Source organism: Rhineura floridana, chromosome 3 (genome assembly GCF_030035675.1).
Source record: "Rhineura floridana isolate rRhiFlo1 chromosome 3, rRhiFlo1.hap2, whole genome shotgun sequence".
Classification (NCBI taxonomy): domain Eukaryota; kingdom Metazoa; phylum Chordata; class Lepidosauria; order Squamata; family Rhineuridae; genus Rhineura; species Rhineura floridana.
The window spans coordinates 210,938,667-210,966,117 of NC_084482.1; the positions used below are offsets into that span (position 1 = coordinate 210,938,667).

Here is a 27,451-nt window from a genome sequence, read left to right on the forward strand (position 1 = left end):
AGTCGATCACTGTGCTCTGCAGGTGAGGGCCTCCTGCAGATACCATCTTATCAGGAGGTCCGTTCTGCACAATATAGGAAATGGACCTTTAGTGCGGCGGCACCTACCCTGTGGAATTCCCTCCCCTTAAATATTAGGCAGGCACCATCTCTGCTATCTTTTTGGCGCCTTTTGAAGACTCCTCTTTCAACAGGCCTTTTAGGTTGAGACCTATCCCAGTCTGTGTCTGTGTTAGAATTGCTTAATACTTTTTTAAATAATGTTTTTAACCCTTTTTAAAAGTTGTTTATTTTTTTAATGTTTTTAATGCTGTTGTGTTTTAATGTATTTTAAGACCTGTTTTATGATGTTTTAAAGTGTTTTTAGCGCTTTGTTTGCCGCCCTGGGCTCCTGCTGGGAGGAAGGGTGGGATACAAATCAAATAAATAAATAAATAAATAAATAAATGTTTGTTATTACATGGATTTCTCACGCTTTCCCCTACGAGCTCAGGGTTGTGGTGGCTCAGTGAGGAGAGCATAATCTTTGCCTGCAGAAGGTCAGAGGCTCTTGGTCTGAAACCGTGAAATTTATTTATTTATTTATTTATTTATTTATTTATTTTATTGCAGTTGTATACCGCCCCATAGCCAAAGCTCTCTGGGCAGTTGACAGCAATTAAAAACATTAAAAACAAATAGACAAATTTAAAAACACATTTTTAAAAAAAGCAATTTAAAAACATATGCACTGAATGCTGTTGCCAGTCAGTGTCCTATGTTCCCGTGAGGTCACGTGACACTCACAATAGTTTCCAGAGGTGTAGCCATATTAGTCTCTTGGAGCAGGGACCATCTAAGAGCTTTGTGTCACCTTGAAAATGGACTGCCTTCAAGTCGATTCCGACTTAATGGGTGACCCTATGAAGAGGGTTTTCATGGTAAGCGGTATTCAGAGGGGGTTTCCCATTGCCTCCCTCTGAGGCTGAGAGGCAGTTTATTGTGCCATCAGCTTTTGTGGTCTCAAAGGCACTTTGTCAGACGCACAAAGTGAAATCTTAGTTGGGGCAGGTACACAAAAGAAGAAATGTATAAGGGGAGAGTTTAATGGCAGCGAGACTGTAGTTTTTATCACTGACAGTGATCATTTGGATATCGTTGTGATTTGACTTACAAATGTCCTCTGTTCTATCCCCTCTAACTAAGATTTCCCCTCAGCATCTAGTTCTGGTTTAACACTCCAACCCAGGGTGAGGAACCTTTTTTGGCCAGGCAGGGCAGATCTTTATCTCCCTCCCTGCCAGGTTGGCCTGCCAGGGTGGGTGGGGATTGAATTCCCTGCTCAGCAGCTGATGAAGAGGGGGTTCAATCCTGCTTTCTGCAGCCACTTCTCTTCCTACTCCACACCTGACGTTCCATATGACATCAGGTGTGGGGCATGTGGGTGGGGTTTCCAGAAAACAGCCTGGCGGGCCAAATGGGGGGGCTTGATGGGCCAGTGGACTGCATTCACACTATAGAGTTATTCCACTATTTGTTGTTACGCGCCTTCAAGTCGATTACGACTTATGGCGACCCTATGAATCAGGGACCTCCAAGAGCTTCTGTCATGAACTATTTTATTTATCTATTTCTTTAAAATATTTCTATCCCACCCTTCTACCCTGTAATAGGGCACTCAGGGCAGCTTACAAAAATAAAATCAAACATGTACCTAATAAAATTGTAAGCAGTAAAAATCACAAACAAAATTAAAATATATAAAATACAATTAAAATACATAAAATTATATACACACACACACACACACACATATACATATATATAGGGATTGGTACTAAAGGGACTACAAAGGTAAAATTTAACGTAGAAGGCATAAAATCAGTGTCAGTCCCTCCCAAAGGCTCTCCGGAACAAGATCGTCTTCAGAAGTCTTCCGAAAACCATCAGGGAGAGAGCAGAGCAAACTTCTTGGGGTAGGGTGTTCCAAAGCTTGGGGGCCACAGCTGAAAAAGCTCTCTCCCGTGTGCCTGTCAGTCTAACGTCTTTCATTCCAGGCACGCAGAGGAGACCCGAGACAGATGATCTTAAATCCCGGGCAGGTACATACAGGCATAAGCGGTCCCTCAGGTATATTGGTCCAAGGCCGTTTAGGGCTTTAAAGGTCAGAACCAGCACTTTGAATTGGGTCTGGAAACAAATTGGGAGCCAGTGGAGTCGATAAAGTACAGGGTGATATACTCCCTGTGCCGTGCTCCAGTTAGCATTCTGGCTGCTGCAATTTGAACCAACTGCAATTTCCAAACCGTTTTCAAAGTGAGCCCCACATAGAGTGCGTTACAGCAGTGGTTCCCAACCTTTATGAGCACGGGACCCCCTTTATAAGCTGGAAAAAAATTGTGACCCCCTCCCCCCAGGGAGGCAGGTTGGCTGCCAGGAAGGAAGGGGGAAAGCAGCCTTTCTTTGCAGGCTTGTTCCTTTTGCTTCACAAAAAGCCCTCTCCTCTCATTCTAAGTAAGGGCGTTGCCAGTAGCGGCAGTGCAAGGAGACAGGAATCAGTGATAGCAATTCCCTCTTCTTCCTGGTAGCCCACCCTCAGCCTCCTTTGGCATCTGCCATGTATTTTATAGGCAGATGCTTGCCCTTTGTGCTCCTGAAAGACGCTCTGGAGCTTCAGAAAAGGCCTCCCCTCTTGTTTGGAGCAAGGGGGAGGTGTCATCTGCAGCGGCAGTGGAAAGCAGACAGTGTCGAGGGAGTGAAGACTTTTTTAAAAAATTAATAAATAATTCGTTTCTTTACTGTTCACGGCCCCCTCTGGATTACTTCGCGCGCGCCCCTGGGGGTCCCGGCCCCCAGGTTGGGAACCACTGTGTTACAGTAATCAAGCCTCGATGTCACCAATGCATGTGTCACTGTGGCCAAGTCAACTGCCTCCAGCAACGGATGCAGCTGGTAGACCAGTTTGAGTTGGCCAAAAGCACTCCTGGCTACCGCAGCCACCTGATATTCAAGCAGCAGGGCAGGATCCAGGAGGACTCCCAAACTGCGGACCTGCTCCTTCAAGGGGAGTGCAACCCCATCCAGAACAGGTTGCAACCCCGTCCCTGGTGCAGTTTTCCCTTGACCAGCAGTACTTCCGTCTTGTCTGGATTAAGTTTCAGTTTGTTGGCCCACATCCAGCCCTTCACAGCCTCCAGGCACCAGTTTAGGATGAGCACTCCCTCCCTGCAGTCAGGTGGTAGGGAGAGATAGAGCTGAGTGTCATCAGCATATTGATGACATTGTACTCCAAATCTCCGGATGACCTCTCCCAGCAGTTTCATATAAATGTTAAAGAGCATGGGAGACAGAATGAACCTTGCAGTACCCCACAGGCCAACGGCCAGGAGTCGAGCAGTAGTCTCCCAGCACCGCTTTCTGGGTCCTGTCTGTCAGGTAGGACCAGAGTCACTGTAAAACAGTGCCTACCAATCCCATCCCAGCTAGACGGCCCAGAAGTATACCATGGTCGATCGTATCGAAGGCCGCCGAGAGGTCCAGTAGCACCAACAGGGATGCATTCCCCCGTCTGATGCCCGGCGTAGGTCATCAAGCAGGGTGACCAGGGCAGTCTCTGCCTGAAGCCTGATTGAAAAGGGTCTAGATAGTCCGATTCATCCAGGAAAACTTGGAGCTGAGCAGCCGCTACCCTCTCAATCACCTTGCCTAGAAAGGGGAGATTGGAGACTGGGCAGAAGTTGTTAAGATCTGCAGGGTCTAACGAAGGCTTTTTTTTTAATCACAGCCTCCTTCAGCAATGTTGGCATAGAACCTTCCCTTAGGGGGGTGTTAATTAAATATGCCAACCAGTCAGCCACTCCCCCTCTGGCAGATTTGATTAACCAGGATGGGCAAAGGTCAAGGGAACATGTAGTGGCCCTCGATTCTCCCAGAATCCTGTCCACATCCTCAGGCTTCACAAGCTGAAAGGTATCCATAGAAAAATGACCAGAGGAAGCTTAGGGGACATCTGGCACAACTGTAGTTAAGGAGGAGTCCAAGTCAGTCCGAATGCAAGCAATTTTATCTGCAATTTTACCTCACAAACATGTCACAGTGAGTGACTGAGGGCTCAGAGTCTAATATAGGGTCAGAGCCTAAAAGACCCTGGACCACCCAGAAAAGCATCACCGGATAACACTGAGCAGATGCAATGGTGGCAGAGAAGTGCCCTTTCTTCACTGCCATCACTGCCACATGATAGGCTTGAAAATGAGCTCTAGCCTGTGTTCGATCGGAAGCGGACTGAGTTTTTCTCCATCATCGCTCTAGCTGTCGTCCCTGCTGCTTCATCAGGCCCAAGGTTTGAGTAAACCAAGGTGTATTCTGGGCCTTCCCTGGTGGGAGAGGGCGCTTTGGAGCAATAGTGTCTACCCCCCGGGTCACCTCCGTATTCTAGAGATTGACCAGGGCTTCGGCAGTATCGCCAGCCATGCTGGGAATATCCTCCAGAGCATTCAGGAAACCATCTGGATCCATGAGTCTCCAGGGGCGGACCATCCTAATCGGCCCTTCAGGTTACCGGGGGCACAAAGTCTAAACTTTGTCAGGTGGTGATCTGTCCATGACAACGGAGTCACTAAGAACCCCTCCACCCTCAGATCACCTTCTTCCTGTCCCAAACAGAACACAAGATCAAGTGTGCGTCCTGCCACATGTGTTGGTCCAGATGATATTAGAGACAGCCCCACGGTTGTCATGGCAGCCATGAAGTCCTGAGCTGGACCAGTGAGTCTAACCTCGGCATGTATGTTGAAGTCACCCAGGACCATCAGCCTGGGGAACTGCAACACCAACGCCGAGACCAGCTCCACCAGCTCAGGGAGGGAGACTGCTGGGCAGCAGGGTGGACGGTACACCAACAGAATCCCTGCTCTCTCTCCCTGACCCAATGCCAGGCACACACACTCAAAGCTGGAGGTGTTGGGGACAGGGTACCTAGCAGGGGAGATAGATTTCATGCAGACAATTGTGACCCCACCTCCCCGTCCCCTGGATCTAGGCTGCTGGAGTGCCACAAAACCTGGTGGGCAGAGCTGGGAGAGACCTACTCTGCCTTGGTCATTTAGCCAGGTTTGGGTAATACAGGCAAGGTCAGCGCATTCATCCAGGATTAAGTCCTTTTTTTTCCCCATTAATTTTTATTCAAATTTTCAAAAACAAAACAAAAAGAACAAATTAATAACTATTACAATAAAAACTATTGACGTCCGATTTGTCGTAGATCAGCTATAGGTCTATGATATATAACAAACCTGTCTCTTAATAAAATTATACAATCACCTTCCTCCAGTGGTTATCTTAATTGGTATCAAATCTCATTAACATCATTTTATTCTTTCCACAAAAAGTCAAAGAGAAGTTTCTAATCCTTGAGATATATATCCATCAATTTTTCTCCAAATAGACATGTCAATTAATCCATCTCTTCAGGTCAACTAGGTCCAGTAATTTCAATAGCTCTTCTTCCATTCTCCCATTCTCCCATTATCAGTGTTGATTCCATCTTCTATCTTTGCACACCCAATAATCTTGCTGCCATAGTCATATAATAAGAGTCTGATAGGAATTTCTTTCATCACAAATATTTCCTTGCCATCAATTCTGAATGTATTACTGAAATGTTGTTGTAAAGTTGTATCTCTGTTCCTCTTTTTTACAGAATGCACTAGCACATCTCTTGAGAGTTTTTCCATTGTCACATATCTGGAATTAATTCTATAAACTTTCTCTATTTCAAGTTCCATCAAATCCTTCCAATCCAGGAATTTTTTCGAGCCGTTGATATCTTTATCTCTAATCCCTTCACCAATTCCTTCAGGGACAGCGCTGAATTCCAAACAGTAATATTTGTCTTTAGGATCCATCACAACCATAAAATCCAAATCTTTTTCCAGGTCCATATTTGATAAATCTATTCCAATCTCCAGGGCTTGAACCTTCCCTTTGATCTTTCTTTCATCTTCTTTTTCTTGTCCAGTTATAGAATCCTGAATTTCTTTCAGCTCCTGTCTCATTTTGCCAAATCCAATTTTCATCTCTTGTCTGTTCTGTCCCAGCTCTTGTTTCGTTAGCTTAATCTCATTCATTATTTTCTGAAACATATTTAGAGAGAGAACCCCTTCCTGAACATCCAGGGTCTCAGCCACCTTCTTGATTGTCATTCTTAAAACCAAAAGAACAAAACCCCTTCAATTCCAATATAGTCACTATTCTCAAGCAAAGAACAGTTTATTTCTTTTTCCAGTCACAAATGAGTTAATCTTCCAAGCCAGATGACATCACCCTCTAGACAGCACGAACTGCCTTATCTCTTATATGTCCAAAACAAATTTAGTTCACAGCGTCCAAATGATTAGTGGCATGAAGAATAAGCAGATTCGCAAAAAAAAAAAGTAGACCAGAAAAAATAGTCCCAAACATATAATATTCAAATATCAAATAAATCAAATTTTTTCTCTTTAGATTAGATGCCTCTCATCCGTTTATATTTTTATAATGCCAATTCTATGCCAGCTTTTTGCAATCAAAAACAAAGATAGGCTATTTCGATTTTCTTCCTCCTTAATTCCGTATATGAAAGAGAAAGTTATAACTCACCCAGGATTTCTTTGTTGCTAATTCTTTGACAAATCTCTTTTTGCTTTAACGATAAACTGATAAGAAGTAGACAGGAGGATGCTTGCCTGTTAATTTCCGTTTTTCTTTGGAGGAAAAAAAACGGCTCGCTTAATCAGTTAGAGCTTGTTTGTAATCCCTGGCTCCGTCCGACGCTGCTGGCTTCCTTCTTTCATAGGCAATCCTAATGAATTCCAATCCCCAACAAACACAACGAAGCTTCTGTGGATGATCTCTACGTTTCTCCCTTGCCTGGGAGAACATTTTTCCCAGTCAAAAAATCTGACTGGTTTTAAAACTGAAAAAGCTTCCTCTGAGACGGGAGCTCGTCCCAGAGGCAGCACAGGCAGAGCGATTCCTCCTGGGAAGTCGATTAAGTCCTGAATGAAAGTGGTTTTATTAGTCACTGACCTTGCATTCATCAGCAGGGCAGTAAGATCCAGGGCGTTCCCAGCATAGCTACCAGTGTCCCGAGGGTTGGAAGGGAGACCAGAAGGGATGCAAGCTCAAAGATGTCTTATATCCCTTCCCCTGTAACGGCCAGTCTGCCTCCCACCGCTATTACGTCCCCTGCTCAATATTACCTCAATGGCAGGACCCCGACTACTCCTACCCTGGCACATGTTAAAAGAAAACTGATGGGGGGGGAGACCCTTGTCTAGAGGTGGCTCTTATAAGAGCTCTCTTCCTCACCCTCAAGCAGTTGTCTTCTCCCTTGTTAGCCCCAACTAACAAGTTGGTCCGGGATGAAGAAGGTGGGGATTAAGGACAATCCCCAGTGCTGGGACAGGACGACTCAGAACTTGCAGAACTATGAGCCGATCATCGTCAACCTGGAAGTAGCAAAGGAATGTTACAACCAGCTGGGTGAAGACCATGAGAGGCATGTATCTCCCCTCCCCCCTCCCCCGGGCAAATAATGTGGGGAGGTGGCTGATGGCCGGAAAGTGAATGGGTTTGGGGCTCCACCCAGGACAGAAGCTGTCCCTTTGCTGGCAGGGCTGAGACTCCGCCTGCCGACAGAAAAACATTCCGTCTCTATTTCGCGATGCAGCTGGTCCCCTCCGATCCCTCCAAGCTCCGCCTGACTCCCCCGCCCCCCCCCCGAGAATCTCGCTCTCTGGGCGGCCAGCGTCGATTCCCGACAAGGCGCCGCCAACGCTCACTTTCCATTTTCCTGCTAGCACCGTGCTAGTAGCACGACATTTACCCAGCAACCGCTGCTGGAATCGGCACTCAGTTTTCCGATTGGTGGAATGTTGCTCATTCGGCCAATTACTACTTTTGCTCCGGAATCCAGAGTGGGGCGCCTTTCCTCCGCTTCGCAGTAAGGGCTTCGTATGCAACGAGAACGACGCGAGGTTTTGGGGCTCCGCCGAAGCCGATGGGGCTGCTTCAATGGCCCGTTTTGCTCCTGCTGGGGCCTGCTGCTTTTCTGCTGGGGGACTGTTCTGGTGAGAACCTCCGGGGACTAAACTGTCCCATTTGAGGGGTGGGCAGAATTTGCAGTCAGCCCATTGCGAGGTCCTGTTTGCAGCGCATTTATTTGGGGGCAAATGGGGGGGAGGCGGCATTCAGTCCCCTTTCCGGTCTGCTTCCGCCCCAGTCTCTTTGGCTGTCCCCATCGGCTGGAGATGGTCTATATTGATCTGGAGTCCCGCTGTTCCCCCTGCGCTCCCGTCTCTACCCCAGGCTCGTAGCCAGCCTAGAAGTTCGGGGTGGTGGTGAAAAAAACTGTAATAATTATTTATTTTTTGTAAAAAGGGGGGGCTGCCCCCCAGCTTCCTTGCATACGGGTGTGCCCCGCCCCCCAAAAGTGAGCCCGGGATCGAAGGGTGAGGCTATATAAAAGGGGGTGGGGGAAGAAGTTGTGTCTCCCTTTCCCTGAATTCTGTTGCCCCTTCGGATAAGGGCGCCTCTCTTCTCCTCCCTTTCCCTTCCAAAAGTGGGTCCAAGCCACCTTTTCCTGCTCCTGATCTAATACCTCCCGCACAAAAAAAGGATTTTGACGCCGCCTAGAAAAGCAGGTTTCGTGGATGGGGAGGGGGGGTCGCTTTGGTTCCACCCTTTATTTGCTGCTTTCTGCACACCTGGCACTCCCCAAGATGCACCTTGAATAATGGTAGGAAGAGCGAAGGGAAGGCAGAGAGCTCTTGGCTCTTGGGGAAAAAGAGAGGGGCCGGGCTGCCTCCTTCATGGGGCCCTTGAGCACCCTCCATAAGAACATAAGAAGAGCCTGCTGGATCAGGCCAGTGGCCCATCTAGTCCAGCATCCTGTTCTCACAGTGGCCAACCAGGTGCCTGGGGGAAGCCCGCAAGCAGGACCCGAGTGCAAGAACACTCTCCCCTCCTGAGGCTTCCGGCAACTGGTTTTCAGAAGCATGCTGCCTCTGACTAGGGGGGCAGAGCACAGCCATCATGGCTAGTAGCCATTGATAGCCCTGTCCTCCATGAATTTGTCTAATCTTCTTTTAAAGCCATCCGAGCTGGTGGCCATTACTGCATCTTGTGGGAGCAAATTCCATAGTTTAACTATGCGCTGAGTAAAGAAGTACTTCCTTTTGTCTGTCCTGAATCTTCCAACATTCAGCTTCTTTGAATGTCCACGAGTTCTAGTATTATGAGAGAGGGAGAAGCTTTTCTCTATCCACTTTCTCAATGCCATGCATAATTTTATACACTTCTATCATGTCTCCTCTGACCCGCCTTTTCTCTAAACTAAAAAGCCCCAAATGCTGCAACCTTTCCTCGTAAGGGAGTCGCTCCATCCCCTTGATCATTCTGGTTGCCCTCTTCTGAACCTTTTCCAACTCTATAATACTCTTTTTGAGATGAGGCGACCAGAACTGTACACAGTATTCCAAATGCGGCCGCACCATAGATTTATACAATGGCATTATGATATCGGCTGTTTTATTTTCAATACCTTTCCTAATTATCGCTAGCATGGAATTTGCCTTTTTCACAGCTGCCGCACACTGGGTCGACATTTTCATCGTGCTGTCCACTACAACCCCGAGGTCTCTCTCCTGGTCGGTCACCGCCAGTTCAGACCCCATGAGCGTATATGTGAAATTCAGATTTTTTGCTCCAATATGCATAATTTTACACTTGTTTATATTGAATTGCATTTGCCATTTTTCCGCCCATTCACTCAGTTTGGAGAGGTCTTTTTGGAGCTCTTCGCAATCCCTTTTTGTTTTAACAACCCTGAACAATTTAGTGTCGTCAGCAAACTTGGCCGCTTCACTGCTCACTCCTAATTCTAGGTCATTAATGAACAAGTTGAAAAGTACAGGTCCCAATACCGATCCTTGAGGGACTCCACTTTCTACAGCCCTCCATTGGGAGAACTGTCTGTTGATTCCTACTCTCTGCTTTCTGCTTCTTAACCAATTCCTTATCCACAAGAGGACCTCTCCTCTTATTCCATGACTGCTAAGCTTCCTCAGAAGCCTTTGGTGAGGTACCTTGTCAAACACTTTTTGAAAGTCTAAGTACACTATGTCCACTGGATCACCTCTATCTATATGCTTGTTGACACTCTCAAAGAATTCTAATAGGTTACTGAGACAGGAGTTTCCCTTGCAGAAGCCATGCTGGCTCTGCTTCAGCAAGGCTTGTTCTTCTATGTGCTTAGTTAATCTAGCTTTAATAATACTTTCTACCAGTTTTCCAGGGACAGAAGTTAAGCTAACTGGCCTGTAATTTCCGGGATCCCCTCTGGATCCCTTTTTGAAGATTGGCGTTACATTTGCCACTTTCCAGTCCTCAGGCACGGAGGAGGACCCGAGGGACAAGTTACATATTTTAGTTAGCAGATCAGCAATTTCACCTTTGAGTTCTTTGAGAACTCTCGGGTGGATGCCATCCGGGCCCAGTGATTTGTCAGTTTTTATATTGTCCATTAAGCTTAGAACTTCCTCTCTCGTTACCACTATTTGTCTCAGTTCCTCAGAATCCCTTCCTGCAAATGTTAGTTCAGGTTCAGGGATCTGCCCTATATCTTCCACTGTGAAGACAGATGCAAAGAATTCATTTAGCTTCTCTGCAATCTCCTTATCGTTCTTTAGTACACCTTTGACTCCCTTATCATCCAAGGGTCCAATTGTCTCCCTAGATGGTCTCCTGCTTTGAATGTATTTATAGAATTTTTTGTTGTTGGTTTTTATGTTCTTAGCAATGTGCTCCTCAAATTCTTTTTTAGCATTCCTTATTGTCTTCTTGCATTTCTTTTGCCAGAGTTTGTGTTCTTTTTTATTTTCTTCATTCAGACAAGACTTCCATTTTCTGAAGGAAGACTTTTTGCCTCTAAGAGCTTCCTTGACTTCGCTCGTTAACCGTGCTGGCATCTTCTTGGCCCTGGCGGTACCTTTTCTGATCTGCGGTATGCACTCCAGTTGAGCTTCTAATAGAGTGTTTTTAAACAACTTCCAAGCATCTTCGAGTGATGTGACCCTCTGGACTTTGTTTTTCAGCTTTCTTTTTACCAATCCCCTCATTTTTGTGAAGTTTCCTCTTTTGAAGTCAAATGTGACCGTGTTGGATTTTCTTGGCAATTGGCCAGTTACATGTATGTTTAATTTAATAGCACTGTGGTCACTGCTCCCAATCGGTTCAACAACACTTACATCTCGCACCAGGTCCCGGTCCCCACTGAGGATTAAGTCCAGGGTTGCCGTCCCTCTGGTCGGTTCCATGACCAACTGGTCTAGGGAATAGTCATTTAGAATATCTAGAAACTTTGCTTCTTTGTCATGACTGGAACACATATGCAGCCAGTCTATGTCCGGGTAGTTGAAGTCACCCATTACTACCACATTCCCTAGTTTGGATGCTTCCTCAATTTCATATGTCATCTCCAGGTCTCCCTGAGCATTTTGATCAGGGGGACGATAGATCGTTCCCAGTATTAAGTCCCTCCTGGGGCATGGTATCACCACCCACAACGATTCTGTGGAGGAGTCTGCCTCTTTTGGGGTTTCGAGCTTGCTGGATTCAATGCCGTCTTTCACGTATAGAGCGACTCCGCCACCAATACGTCCTTCCCTGTCCTTCCGATATAGTTTATATCCAGGGATAACCGTATCCCACTGTTTTTCTCCATTCCACCAGGTCTCGGTTATGCTCACTATATCAATGCTGTCCTCTAACACCAAGCACTCCAGTTCTCCCATCTTGGTTCGGAGGCTCCTAGCATTAGCGTACAGGCACTTGTAAGCAGTGTCTCTCTTCAAGTGTCTTTGGCACTTGTGGTTTGGCCTATGGTAATTTTGCTCTTCTGAATTTATATCTTGTGCCCCTGCTCTCACAATGCCTACTTCTAGGCCTACCCCTTTTAAAATTTCATCATTTCTTTGGTTTTTATCCCAGGGGGAGGTTTATTCCAAACCGGACCTTTCTCAGCTCCTGTCGGGTTTCCCCCCTCAGTCAGTTTAAAAGCTGCTCTGCTACCTTTTTAATTTTAAGTGCCAGCAGTCTGGTTCCATTCTGGTTCAAGTGGAGCCCGTCCCTTTTGTACAAGCCCAGCTTGTCCCAAAATGTTCCCCAGTGCCTAACAAATCCAAACCCTTCCACCCGACACCATCGTCTCATCCATGCATTGAGGCTGCGAAGCTGTGCCTGTCTGGCTGGTTCTGCGCATGGAACCGGTAGCATTTCAGAGAAAGCCACCTTGGAGGTCCTGGCTTTCAGCATCCTACCTAGCAACCTAAATTTTGCTTCCAGGACCTCACGGCTGCATTTCCCCATGTCGTTGGTGCCAACATGCACCACGACCACTGACTCCTCCCCAGCACTGTCTACCAAACTATCTAAACGATGGGCGATATCCGCAACCTTCGCACCAGGCAGGCAAAACACCTTGCGGTCTACACGCCCATCACACACCCCACTGTCTATGTTCCTAATGATCGAATCATCCACTACAAGGATCCCTCCACCCCCTGGAGATATATCCTCGGCACACACTGTGCCCCCAATTCCCCTTGAACCTCACCCCTCCACCCCCTTGCCTCGCTCTCTTCCTGTATCCCCCTCATCAGTGGATTGGACTCTGGGCTGGGCTTGTGGGGCTGCCGGGCATCCATTATCCTTAGAGAAAGAAGCATCTCTACCCCGAAAACTTCCCCAGATCTGGCTGGAAGAGCATTAAGGGTTGAAATAGGGCAGAAAATCAGCAGCGCCCTCTGGTTTCCCCCCATGATGTACAAGGACTTAAGGCACAAAGAACGGTGCGAAGTCATTCTTAGTTGCGCGGCCTCTGGTGATGGCCACTGACAAGTGTTGCTGGGTGTTGTTACAGTTTGTAGGACACCCTCCGTGTCGTTTTTGGTTGGGATTTGGGGGCACAAGCAGGGCTAGATTGAAGTATGGGGGGCATGAAGCATCACTGAGGTTGGCAACCCCTTTCCCTTTCTGTCGGGTGAAGGAGACTGAATGCACTTTGCATTCAGCTGGTTTTAATTAGATGATAATTAGATGAAGACAATAATTATTATTATAGCACCATCTATGTACCTGATGATTTACAAAGAAAAGGTGTGACAGTCCCTCGTCCCAAGGGGCTTCCAATCTAAAACAGACATGGGGGAGCAACAGAAGAAGGGGGGAATGGAGATATGGGGAGAATATTGTCTAGTTGCATTTTGGGCTGTTTCCTCTCTTTAATTTTCTGTTGTTTTTATTAATAAATGGTTTGGACATATGATTTTATGGAAAGCAGCATGGATTTTTTTTTAAAAAAATAAGTAAATTGGATATTTTGGTTCCAGAGGACAAAGAGTGGCAAGGAAAACTGGCCTCGGGTCCTTCACTTTAGGGGTCCCTGTTTTGTGGGTCTTTGGGCCCAGGCTTATGGAGAGGAGCCTTCTGTGTTTCTATCCCAGGTAAAACCAGGGGCAGTTTGGCTTTGAGCTCTTATGTTTTGAACTGGAGGAAGCCTCTAGGAGGGTCTGGGCTGGAGTCTTGGGAGTGGCTTTCAGCCCCCTCTTGCCCTTTTTTGATGTTGACTGAAAGGAAGCCAAGCTGGAGGGAGAAATTGTGGCTTCCTGAGAGAACTATTCACTTGGAGGTGTGTGCTGTTCAAAGCAGGCTGTCCCGTGGGTTTGAAGACTTCCCACTCCAACCGTTTTTAGCTTGGCTTTTTAGTACTTTCAGAATGAGTCTTATTGTGGCTTTTCAAAGCTGCTGTTGAGGGCCTGAACTTTTTGGGGCTGGAGCCTAAAGATGTTCAATGCAAAACAAAGAGTAGTTGCTAAGCCCCCCTCCCTTCCCCAGAATCTCTCCCCAAGTATTTGTCTTATTCCTGTGGGGCTGTGATAATGGAGGTTGAAGGCGCCTGTGGTTCTTGGTGGGAATGAGGATCCTGTCTTGTGTTATCCTAATCTGCCCATGAAGTGGGACGTAGGGAGCCTGCAGATGGATCACTGTGTATTTTTGAGAGACTGGGAAGTGATAAGCTCTCCTTGCACCTCCTCATCCAAGTCATTAATAAAAGTGGAAGAGCATTGGGTCCAGGATTGAGCCCTGCAGTACTCTGCTCATTTCCTCCCCCCAGCTTGAGAAGGAACTGTTGATAAGTACTCTTTGAGTATGATTCTGTAGCCAACTGTGGATCCACCTGGTAGTTGTTCCATCCAGCCCACATTTAGCTATCTTGCTAATCAGAATATCATGGGGCACTTTGTCAAAAGCTTTGCTGAAGTTGAGATATATTATGTCCACAGCATTCCCACAGTCTACCAGGGAGGTTACCTGATCAAAAAAGCAGATTAGACTGGCAGGATTTTTTCTTGACAAATCCATGTTAGATTCTAGTAATCACTGCATTGTTTTCAAGGTGCTTCAAAATTGACCGCTTTATAATCTGCTCCAGAATTTTTCCAGGGATCAAAGTCAGGCTGACTGCCTTCAGCTACAGACCTTCCTAACTCTGCCGCTTTCTCTCTCTTCCTTTCCAGGCACTTCCTCCCACTCCTTTCTTGTATTCTTAACGACTGTATCAGAGCCTGGCCAGGGACTTCCTCAGTTCACTGCTGTGGGGTATGTGGATGACCAGCCCATTGGTCGCTATGAGAGTTACACAAAGAAAGTGCTGCCATCAGTCTCTTGGATGAAGGAGATGGAGAAGGAGAGAGCCGATTATGGGAAGCGACAGACCCAGATCTTGCAAAATGAAGAGCCAGAGTTCAGAGCGAACTTGGTAATTCTGCAGAATCGCTTCAACCAGACTAGAGGTGAGTGGAGGATGGGACAGGCCCAGATATCCCCCCAACATTCATCCTCCCCTGTTCAGGAGATGGAGAGAGGGGGCTGTGGGAGGAAAGGAAAAGGGGGTAGGGGGATTCACCTAGGAGAGAAGCTCCTTCCTCCACCACTCCAGCCAGTATTATACAGTGAGAGGAGCAGTGTGGGTTGGATACACCTCCCTTTCTTACCAAAGCAGAATCCTAAAAGGGTCTAGGAGAAGGGAGAGAATGTGACAAGGGTGGGGGAAGCCACCCAGGACCACACTCTGTGCATGCAAACTCTGCCAAGGAAATGTATCCATTGCAGATCATTCTCTCTATGCCAGGCTGGTCTCAGGTCTTCTCAGTCTTCTAATTCCTTTTCTTTTTGGAAGGAAAAGTGGACGGGGGGGGGGAGGCCCTGAGGCAAATGACAAGCAAGCCTTGAGAGGTGATCCTGCTGTGGGTCTACACCCTTCTTTGGACAGGCAAGCAAACTTTTTTCAAAGTGCGTTTTGTCCTGGAGCAACCTGTTCCTCCTGCTTTAGCAAGAACAAAGGGATTGCTTTGAACCTCACTCTCTTATTAGTAAGTTACTATGGCAACTGTTAAGAAGTTGGTCTTAGATGACAGAGCTTGCACCTCTTGGTACTTCTAGGGGTAAGGACATGCTCATACAGTTAATTGCTGTTTTGCTTGTTTTCCCTAGTTTGCAGTTTATTACTTTGTTCCTAGATACAGACATTCTGACCTTTTATACACATTCACAAACAGAACCAAGAATATTTAGATACCCAGAATCCTTTGCTTCCATACTGGCATGTTCTCTGTTATTTATATAAATAAGAGTTTATAGAAAGTTTGGCAGAACCTTTGATCCTGCTTGTGGGCTTCCCAGAAGAGGCATCTGGTTGGCCACCGTGAAAACAGGATACTGGATTAGATGGGCCTTTGGCCTGATGCAGTTGCCCAACTCTTCCTATGTTCGGGAATATGCTAGAGTTGGCAGAAAAGATGGCCGCTGCAAGCTGACTCCAGTAAGTTTGCTCCTTAATTTGCCGTCGTATCTAATCTTTAATTAGCTCCTTAGTACATTAGAATGATAAAGAACTGATTAGGCCTACTTAATTAGGAGCTATATAAAGACAGCTTAAATATGGTCCTTACGAGGAAAAGTTATAGAGAATTAGGACTCACTACAGTTACCGACGTCAATTCAACCTTACCTTTAGGACGGAGGACAAGGCAGACGAAAATAACCAACTTCTGCAGTCCAAAGATAGAATCATGCCCTCCCACGCTAACAAGGCTTGAGCGGAAAACCTCTCTCCATGAACATGATTGGACAATTTCCAACTCTTCGTGTCTGCCGCTGATGGAGGATACTAAAGAGGGTTCCGTGAGTTTAGCACAAGAACTTGCTCAAGCCACAGGGTTTGCCTCTCAGGATAAATCTATGGGCCCAAGAAACACCCTGGAGGACACCGTTTCCAATGATTCGTTTTCTATGCCTTCCCTTGAATCCTCTCATCGTGATGACTCATTTAATTTATCTTACGCAGCGGAGTCTACTTTCTATCAAGGCTCAAGAAACTCTCAGCTTCCACTTGTGAACTCCTCTCCATTAAATGATAACTGGTATCATACAACCACCCAAATGCTAATTCAGATTGCGGACTTTGTGGCTGAATCGAATTTATTACTTTCCACCTTAACAGATTTACTTTGGAAAAATCCTGCCACAACAAACACAATAAACAACGCTGAACCAACTCTGATTACAGCCTCTAAATCAATGCAAACAATAGTGGTACAACACCCCCACCTAGCGACTTTAAGTGGAAATTCCAGACGATCTAAAAAATCCTATAAACATGAACAAACGAAGAAACCAAAAAATCAAAAGATATCAAAATTACACCGTACTAGGACTTTGAACTTTAACAAACTTTACAAAATTTTAGACCCACCGAAATCTAAAACTAAGAAACAAAAGAGGAAGAAGAAGAAAATTAAAAAATCTAAGAAAACATCTTTAGAAACTTTATCGTCACTTCAAAAAAGTCCAACAAAACTTATTTATTCTGACAATACAAACATTCTCCCTTCAAAGGTATCTCACCTCTCTGGGATCGAGCATGACTAACTTCCGAAGTCCCAAATCTCTAAAAATCCCGAGGCTCCACAGATTTTAAATCACAACAGATGGAACTTAGTCCTGAAAAGAAATATGTTAGCCATAACAAATTACTTAAAACCTTCGGGCTGGCTAAATCAACAAAATCAAAAACAACATTTATGTGACACTTTAGAAATCATAATTCCTGGTATCTTAAATCTAAATCAGATTTCCTCTATAGAATATCTTTTCTATAATTATATATCTGCCAGAGCTATGATAACATTTCGTGATGACATCATAACGAAGCGACTGTATAGTAAAAGACAGACCTTACTAGAACATAATGTAGTAATTTCTAGAGTTTTTATAAATACTGCTCCTCCTCAACCTTTGTTGCTGATTAGTTCTATCAGATCTGGTTTTCCTCCGATGAACAAATCTGACATCAGTGAATCCCACGAGGTTCAACATAAAAATAATCTTGCACTGCCTTTGGACCGAACCTATTTGGCTCTAACAACTTTCGGCGAACCACGAGAGGTACCTAATTCTATCACTGACAATTTTACCCCAGAAGAGCTATTATTAATTGACTCTTATACATCTTTGTCAGAAGATTCGAAAAATGAGATAATTACAAAACTCGAATTCTTGCTATTGACTTTAAAATCCCAATTTCCAAGTAAATCTCATAGGAATATAAACAACGGCTCTATCCATTTAGACCAACCCAATCAAATCAAAGAGGGATCGGATATTTTAAATAATGCAAATACCCATCCCCAAAAGAGCAATCCAGCTGATATATCATTTCCAAGACTTTCATCTAATCTCAGTCAGCACTCCTCTTCTGTAAATTGACCAAGAATACCCATCTCAAATTGGAAATTGAAACTGGTGTCGTGGAATATTGCGGGTTGGTTTAATAAATCTGAATTACCAACAGTTAAGGATTTCCTATCAAAATATGATGTCATACTAATTCAGGAATCCTGGGCATTAACTGAAATCTATCTAGATGGGTTCACAGCCTTTTCACTGGAAGCCTTGCCAAGTAATAAGGGAGGAAGGGCTAAAGGTGGAGCAGGTATCTTAGTTACCACCAGGTTAGAAGCAGAAGCGGTTGCCCTGAATCCTCTTTTGGGCTTAGCAGCTGCAATATTACTAAAATTACCCCGACTTACTTACCTAATTGTAAATGTCTACATTCCACCTAGCAAAGATAAAAAATTGACCGGAAAACAACTTGTGAACTTGGAGACCTACCTGCTAAATCTGACAGACTCCTTTCCAGAAGCCATGATAATTTTAGCAGAGGATTTCAATGCTAGAATGGGCACCTCAGACAAGGCTCTGTATTCTAAATTTCTTTTAGAACCCCCCGAGCTGGATGGCCCATTAAATATTCCTATGAGACAATCCAAGGACAAGGGCATAAATCATGCTGGAATATATTTAATGCATCTGACAACGAAGCTAAACTTGATACTCCTAAACGGTCGTACAAACGGGGATCTAGAGGGAGAGCTAACCTATTTAATGGCTAATGGAGCCTCTGCCATAGATATGATCTTTGTATCTCAGGAAATTTTTAGTCTAATAGATTCCTGTAGAGTTATACCTCGACTCGAAAGCGACCATTTCCCGATGGTCCTCTCAATCCATGGTATCAATGACTCTCCATTTTTGGTCCAACAGACCTTTGATGTTTTGGAAGTAGAAATACGTCCAGCTCGGATAAAGTGGATCCCCAAACTCCAGATGGAGATTTCCAATAGATTAAATTCCTTAGAATTGGAGACCATTAAAAATCAATTCCTTTTAACTCCTTGAGAAATTCCATCTTACCACCTTCTCTATCAATTGATAACTAATATCCAAGACACACTTAGGACATTCTCAAATGCAGTTCCATCCAGAGATAGATATAGAAATAAAATTTGGTTTGATCGTGAATGCTTCGAAAATAAGAAACAACTTAAATCCATTCATCAAGCATATAAATTGCATGGAACTCATGTCTATTTAGAAAAATTTAGAGAATCCAGGAAAAGCTTCAAGCATTTAATAAAAACAAAAAAGAATTCTGCTTTGAGACAAACTTGGCAAAGCCTTATTCAGGCCTCCAAACTAAAGAATTCTACGCTATTTTGGCATATAATAGCCCAACAATGGCCTAAATCCAATTTTAAATTGGACTGTGCCATTGCTCCATCTGTGTGGGGAAAGTACTACGCTACCTTGTTTCAAAGTAATACGCCTGAATCAGAGGACCCGCTGGGTTCATCCTTAGAAATTCCCATATGGCCAGCTGTTACCACAGCAGAAACCTCGGATCTTATAACCTCCCTTAAATCAAACAAGGCTCCAGGGCCCGACAACATACCCCCGGAGGTTTTTTAATTGAATGCTAACTGGTGGGCGCCCTTTTTGGCTGCCCTGTTTACCAATATTAATTCCTCTATGACTATCCCTGAGGGCTGGGGAGCTGCAATAATAGTTCCCATCTTTAAAAAAGGTTCCCATTCAGATCCAGCAAACTATAGACCTATAAGTCTTCTTAACATAATATCTAAGCTATATGCCACTTACCTTTATAGAAAACTTTTAGACTGGGTTAATCAAATGGACGTCTTGGCACCAGAGCAAGCAGGGTTTTGTGCTGGCCGTTCTTCCTACGACCATGCCCTGGTCTTGCAGCATATAATCTCCAAGTATAGTAATACTAAGGGCAAAGCCTTATACACTGCCTTTGTGGATCTAAAAGCGGCCTTTCATTCTATATCCAGAACAAGACTCTGGCTGAAATTACAAAATTTGGGAATTGACAGGCGCCTATTAGGTTTGATACAAGGTTTGTATCGAAACACTTCCTTTCAAATTCGCTGTAATAACAAAGGCCATCTAACGAAACAAATTCCTACCTCTAAGGGCGTGAAGCAGGGATGCATTCTTGCTCCCTTATTATTCAACATATATATAAATGCTTTAGTATCCACCGTCGCCCCTATTCCATCACATCCCCCGATGTTGGCCTACATTCCCAGACCCTGTCTATTATATGCAGATGACATAGTTCTGTTATCGCAAACTCCAGCTGGTCTTAAAAGATTAATGGCGACTCTATCATCTTTTTGCCTCGAAGAAGACCTAATAATTAACCACCATAAAACTAAAGTTGTAGTATTTACTAAAAAAAAGATCAAACATGTTTGGAGGATAGATAACTGGCTTATAGAACAGGTAAAAAACATTAGACATCTTGGAATCATTTTCCAATCATCAGGTTCCCAACAGCAGCATATTACCTCTAGTCTGCTGAATGCCAGATGTACGACAAAGTCTCTAATATCTTTTTTTCATACTAAAAGAGGTCGACTTATCCCCCCAGTTAGAAAGGTTTTTGTTGCTAAAATAATCCTTCAACTTATTTATGGAGCCCAGATTAGTACAGTTACGAATTTTACAAAGATGGAAACTATTCAAAACTCCTTTTTAAGAGCTATATTAGGAGTTCCCACCTGTGTACCTAACCACATTCTGAGACTAGAATGTGGTCTGCAATCTATAGAGGCAACCGTCTGGAAGCTGAGAATATTATTTTGGTTAAAACTGATCTTTAACCCTCTAGGGTTGGCCCCTCATGTTCTTTTAGATAATCACCATTCTTCCTGGGAGACAATGATCCATGATAAACTATCAACTTTAGGTCTCTCTCCGTCTTATATACTACAATTGAGCTTTGAAGCTGCTCGAGAGCTAGTTAAGCAACGGCTCAAAGACATTGACTTCCAGAATCACCTACTTCTTATTAAGAACATAAGAAGAGCCTGCTGGATCAGGCCAGTGGCCCATCTAGTCCAGCATCCTGTTCTCACAGTGGCCAACCAGGTGCCTGGAGGAAGCCCGCAAGCAGGACCCAAGTGCAAGAACACTCTCCCCTCCTGAGGCTTCTGGCAACTGGTTTTCAGAAGCACGCTGCCTCTGACTAGGGTGGCAGAGCACAGCCATCATGGCTAGTAGCCATTGACAGCCCTGTTCTCCATGAATTTGTCTAATCTTCTTTTAAAGCTATCCAAGCTGGTGGCCATTACTGCGTCTGGTGGGAGCAAATTCCATAGTTTAACTATGTGCTGAGTAAAGAAGTACTTCCTTTTGTCTGTCCTGAATCTTCCAACATTCAGCTTCTTTGAATGTCCACGAGTTCTAGTATTATGAGAGAGGGAGAAGAACTTTTCTCTATCCACTTTCTCAGTGCCATGCATAATTTTATACACTTCTATCATGTCTCCTCTGACCCGCCTTTTCTCTAAACTAAAAAGCCCCAAATGCTGCAAGAAGCAAAGACACAATCCCAAATTTTGCACATTAATGACATATTTGACGACCCTAGAGCTCCCTAATTATCGTAGAGCCTTCACTCTAATGCGTTTAAATATCCTACCATCTGCGATCCTTCTTGGCAGATACAATAAAATTCCTTACTCAGAGAGATTATGTACATGCGCCGTGAAAGAACCAGAATCCAACGAACATGTTCTCTTTTGCTGTACATACTATCAGGATCTAAGAACCAAATTAATTTCACCTATTCTACGATCCCTTCCAGGTAGGGACCAAGTCTTTTATTTAGATTACTTATTAGGCGACTACTTACCTGAGGTGACCTTTGCAGTTGCCAAATCCAGTATGGCGGCCATCCAACACAGGAAAATTATAATGAATCAACCATCTGTTAAACAAATTGTTTTATGATTTTAATTGATTTTAATTATTTTATTGTACGGCGATGAATTACGAGTGTATTAGTACTTTCAAACGATTTTGTATGTTGTCTTGAATGGTCTGTTGACTGTAATAATAAATTCATTCATTCATTCATTCATTCATTCATTCATTCCTATGTTCTTTAATGGCTTCAGTTAATTTAACTCCAAGGACATTTCCAGTGATGAATGTGACAGAAGGAGAGACTCAAGATAGCCTCCTTACTACTCCCTTCCTTGCATGACTACCTTTTAAGGTATGCCTGCTGTGCTTCTCAAATTATCCGCTAACTGCTGGCACCACTCTCCTTTGTCTCTATAGCTCCCAGACAGATGGGGAGGCTGGAGCTCAAACTACGCAATTAAATAGTGAAGCAGCCACCCATTCCCTTAGCCTTTCCCATGGGTAAGGAACTGGCTTACCTCTGCCAAGATCCCTCTTACAAGTTACCCAGAGCGTAAAGTCAGCCCACGTTCTCTCCCCCTTCCTGGAGTGTAGGAGTGTAAATGGGCCTTTGGGCCATCACACCGAAACATGTTTCAGTACAGTACATTAAAAGAAAACCCCTAACGTTTGTATAGAGCCATGCGCTGGTACTTTTAACAGCTCTGAAATGTACTGTAGGATGCACCCCCAAATAGCGTCAGCACAAGGGGAGTCTAACTACCCATCAAGCACCCAGACCCAACTGACCTGCCAGGTGCAGCCAGGCAGGCAGGAGCATCTGCAGCCCACCTTGGCCCTGTTTCGCTGTTTCTGCACATCCTGACTGTAGAGGATTGTTACAAAACAATTAGGATCTCCCAGGAGTGTTTCTTAGCATGTGGTTCAGAGCAATCCACTTGGCACAACATGCTTGACCTTCCAAGAGCAAATCACGTGACAAAAAGCTTAGCTGCATATAGCACAAAAGAAGAGTCATTTCAAAAGCTAAGTTGGCTTTACGTCAGCATTTAATTTTCACCATTCAAAGTAAATTTAGGCACATATTTAATATGTTTATGTATATTTAGACATCCTTCATTCACTGAGCACACTTACCTGAAGAATTTTAGTCAGCCTTCCTGAGGCTGGCTTCAGATTCCTGTATCGATTTGAATCTGGGTTGCCTCAGTCTGTAGAAAGGTAGCAATTATGACCTGCCTTGCAGGGCTGCTGTGAGGATAATCAAGACAGGAACTATACTGTATTTAGCCATTAAACATAACAGATTATTAATCCCCCACAAGAGTATCTGAGGAACTTCCTACATTATCAGCTGGAGAGTCCACACAGGCATCTTTTGATGACACTCCCACAAATTCCTGTTTTGGTGTCAATAATGCAATCTCCGATCATACTGGAGATGAAGAGAGAAATGGCCAAGTGCCTATCTTCTCTTCCATTTCTTTAAAAAATAAATGTTTACAATGAAACCAGAGAAGGGCTCGAAAACAGTTACATTCAAAAATAAAAAGGTTCAAAATGCTGTGGGCAGGAAGGAGAGAATCAGGCCGGTCATGTTCATGTCAGCAAAAATGCACACATCTGCCCCTGATGGCCACTGACACAGCAGAAGAGCAACAAATTACTCTTTTTTCCTACTGAATGTTGTTAGAGTTCTATACCATGCCTTTTTTAGGAGGCAGAATATACATTTGGGATCAGTCAGGAAATTATTTTTCCTGCATGATTGTTTAAGTGGTTGGGAAAATGTGCCATCCTTGCAACAGGAGGGCCACCTTGAGGAAGTCTTGACTTTCCAGATGGAACTAAAGCCACATTTTTGGGGGGGGGCAGATCAACCCCCCATGCACATTCCCAAGGACAGCAGAGTCCACCGAGGGAGGGAGAGGCTGCTTCCTCCAGCATGCATGCTCCAAGCTCAGCTTTGGCTTTCCTTTAAGCTGAAAGAATGAGACAGAAACAGAATGAGTTAGAAGTAGATGGGAAGTAGTACAGCTGAGGCTGAATGATGACAGGCTTCATGGAAAATGAAACATTCTTCACATAATGCCCTGTAAACCAGTGGAACTGATTGCCACAGAATGTCAGGCAAGGCACTGAAGAGGCCTCTAGTCCTGAGGAAAGGGATAGGCAAATTCAGAGGGAAGGGATTATGGATTGTTTCCTGTGATAAGGCCCTTTTTTTCTGGTATGGTTTTCTGTTGGTGCTGCAGACCAGAAACTGAGATCAGGAACAGAGTTTTAACCAACTTGACTCTCTGATCTTCTGCATCTTTACTCAGAAGCAAGTCCAACTGAGTTAGCTGGAGCTTACTCTTAAGTAAATAGGCAAAGGACTGCAGCCTTAATTGTCTTCTATGTGATGCTCAAAATATACTGTCAAAAATAAGATTTTTTTGCCTGTGACATGATTTGGATGGTTGCACAGTTAACAATGCTAGTGATGCTGTGAGAAAGAGGGAGGGAGCCTGTTATATGATTTTGGGTGGTTGTACCCTCAGGTGAGGGAGGTGCTGGGAGCGGCAGGGAGCCATCTTAGGTGAGGGCAACCTGAATGCTGATGAAAGCACAGGGGCCATTTTGAAATGGGGCATATCCCACTTGTGGCTGCCCTCTTCTTCCTCCTGGGCAACCTGCTGTGCTTTTCCTCCTTCCAGGGAACAGATCCTTGATGGTGGATGGATGGAGGAGGAGGAAGAGGAAGGCAGAAGCTCCTTCCCTGGAGGGCAATGGTAACGGGAAGGCAGTGGTGAACCCCCTCTGAATACCGCTTGCCATGAAAACCCTATTCATTGGGTTGCCATAAGTTGGAATCGACTTGAAGACAGTCTATTTCATTTTCAAGAGAAGAGGGTGGGGGAGATTTGATATGGCAAAGAAGGGATGGGGGGGCACCTCTCAGAGCTTTTGGGAGGGGCTGCTTTTGATTGACAGGAGCCTCCCCCCCCAAGCAGTTGGGAGAGTCCATTGGGATTTATTCATGGGGGGGAGAGACCAGTGAACAGGGTGAGTGAGGGGTAGGGGGTGTCAGCCAGATCAAGGGGGCAGAGAGAAAAGGGGGGCACATAAAGAGGGGCTTTGGGGGCTCAGGATTTGGGTGTTTGGTCATTGCTGAACATGTTTTCAGAGTCTTTAGCTCTTTCTTAACAAGCAATGCTGTCATGTTGCTTCAATCTTTCCATGACTGCCATGTTCTTGGGCTCTGCGACTGTCTCTTCCCTGAGCCTGAGGTAAATAAAGGTCTTTGCCCCGACCTCATTTGGGGGGCTGGATGGAGCTGTGGCCTCCACTTGCTCCAATCCTCCCTCCCCAGGCCCCCATTGACCCCTTTGGTCTCTCTCTCTTGTTTCTTCTTCAGGGATTCACACCTGGCAGACCATGTACGGCTGTGAGGTGGGCCCAGAGGGGCGCAGAGGAGGGTATATCCAGCACAGCTACAACGGGAGGGACTTCCTCAGCCTCGACAAGGAGACCCTCACCTGGACGGCGGCCCAGCCGGAGGCCCAAGTGACCAAGAGGTCGTGGGATAGAGACAGGGCTTTTACCCAGCACTGGAAGGCCTCCCTGGAGGAGGAATGCATTGAGTGGCTGGAGGGTTACCTGCACTACGGGAAGGAGGTTCTGCAGAGGACAGGTGAGGGGGAGGGGGAGGGAGGGGTTGTTGGGGGGCAGAGGGGAGGGCCTTGTCCACCCCCCACATTGCAACCCTGCACGGGCTCACACATTCACACGCAAAGACCATCTCTTGGCCTCCAGACTGAGCGGCTAGTCCAGGCTCTGGGAAGTTGACGGGAGCCTGGGACAGGCCCTTCATGGGACACCTTTGGAGGTGTGGGGGGGGGGAGGATTCTCTTTGGAATTCTCACTCAGCTTTCTTTAGAAAATTAAAAAATAAAAGCCAAGGATAGTAGCAACAGAGATCCTTACCTACACATTTTCTACTTGAAGGTGCCTGGGTTTTTTTTAAGTGTTGAGGAGTATTTAAAAACAGGGTTCCCCCTCAACTCGCAGGCTGAAGTGGTTCAGTCCATTCCTGCACACCAATTAACATTGGTATGCAATGCACACCAATTAACATCAGGTAGCTTATTTAAGAAGATATAGGAGTGCATATAAAAAGAAACAGCATGCAAATTACTTCAAAGCCACACACCCCAGGCAGGGTTAGGCATAGACACATTCCCAGAACACAGTGGGAGATTCAAACAGACAGATGACATAACAAAGGCTGACTATCCTCGCTGATGCTCACTCTAAGGATCAAATCCTGGTTCCTTAGGTAAGTCAAGATGAGCAGAGCAGGAAGAGAAGTCTGAACCTGAACAACTAGCTGAAGAATTACCCCTCTTCTTATGGGTTTCCCCTGGCGTCAGGGAGGGGGCCAATTAGCCAATTCAGGCACCCCTTCAACAATTTACTCCAGACACCTTCTTTGAAGGTAACACAAGTGAGAAAGTTCAGACCGGGCAGTCTCTGATTTCCTTATGACTCTGAGGTGCAGTGGTTAGAGTGTTGGACTATGACCTGGGAGACCAGGGTTCAAATCCCCACATAGCCATGAAGCTCCCTGGGTGACCTTGGGCCAGTCACTGCCTCTCATCCTCAGAGGAAGGCAATGGTAAACCCCCTCTGAATACCGCTTACCATGAAAACCCTATTTGTAGAGTCACCGTAAGTTGGGATCGACTTGAAGGCAGCCCATTTCCATTTCTGATATCAGGAAGCAGATAAGACTCAGCTGCCTCCCCCTAGGAATAACTGTCTGCAGCTGGCCGGCACTAAGATGCCTGAACATTCCCAGCACAGAGTGTCCCAAAGATCTTTGCAACAAAACCCCCATAATTCCCTTTGGCTGAGCCATTCTACTTTGGTCATCCTGGGCCCAACCTTTGCTATTCTTGACAGTTACTACACAGGGTGTTTTTTTTAGTATCACTTAAGGAACTGTAGGGCGATTGTGATCATGAAAACTCCCCTCTCAGTCAGGGAAAGTCTTGAGTGAGCAGAATTTTGGGGCCTCTTCCAAATGAGGTTTTGTTGTGCTCTCACCTCACCCTGCCTGAACGCAGAGGATCCTATCCTTACATTGCTCCCATTCTTAAAACAAGCTGTCATTCTTTAAATGGAGGCTGTCATTGTCCTGTCACGTCACAAATTAAAAAGACAGTCCTACCCCCCCCCCAAAAAAATCTGGGGGAGTGGGCAAAGCACAGCTCTAGGGGGCGGTGCACCCATTTGCCCCACCCGGACTACAAGGCTGGCCCCTGTGGACAGCAATAATGTAGCATTGGGGAAGCATTGCAGAACAAACTACAACAGTATAAATCTACTCCTAATGCTCTATTGCTGTGTCAAGAATATGTTGCAGAAGACACCTGCAATAAAAAAAAGAGCTGTGTGGAGTGTTGCGCTGTGTGTATTTGTGTTGCTTAATTTCGTTTAAAGCAGCACCACAGCAGCAGAGAGTAACAGCAGATGTTGAAATGCGAGTGTGGCAGTGTGTGCATGCGTTTGCCTAAGAAAGCAGGCTTTTACCCCGCATCAGCATCACTGAGACTGGAGACTTGGTAAAATAAGAAAAGCTACATTATTTAGAGAAATACATAGTAGATAGAAAGGGCATACCTAGTTCTAACTAACAAGCTAAGTTGGAGACATAACGCCCAGGTGCAGGAGTCAGCCCCATGCTTGGAGAGAGAGCAGAGACAAAGGGATGTCTCCTCTGTCCCGGACAGCCAGAGGACAAAGGGAGT

General features: G+C 45.2%; 1 protein-coding gene across 4 annotated transcripts in view; it reads left to right on the forward strand.

The window, feature by feature from the left end:
* Window positions 1-27,451, forward strand: part of LOC133381455 (major histocompatibility complex class I-related gene protein-like) — a 38,774-nt gene that overhangs the window by 3,756 nt on the left and 7,567 nt on the right. For 3 of the 4 annotated variants that reach the window (XM_061620595.1, XM_061620598.1, XM_061620599.1), the window contains exons 2-3: window positions 14,597-14,872; window positions 25,057-25,332. In XM_061620595.1, the coding sequence (XP_061476579.1) occupies window positions 14,597-14,872; window positions 25,057-25,332 (552 nt within the window). Of the gene's footprint in view, window positions 1-7,856; window positions 8,090-14,596; window positions 14,873-25,056; window positions 25,333-27,451 lie in introns of those variants that run through there. The other variant, XM_061620597.1, reaches the window with a different exon arrangement.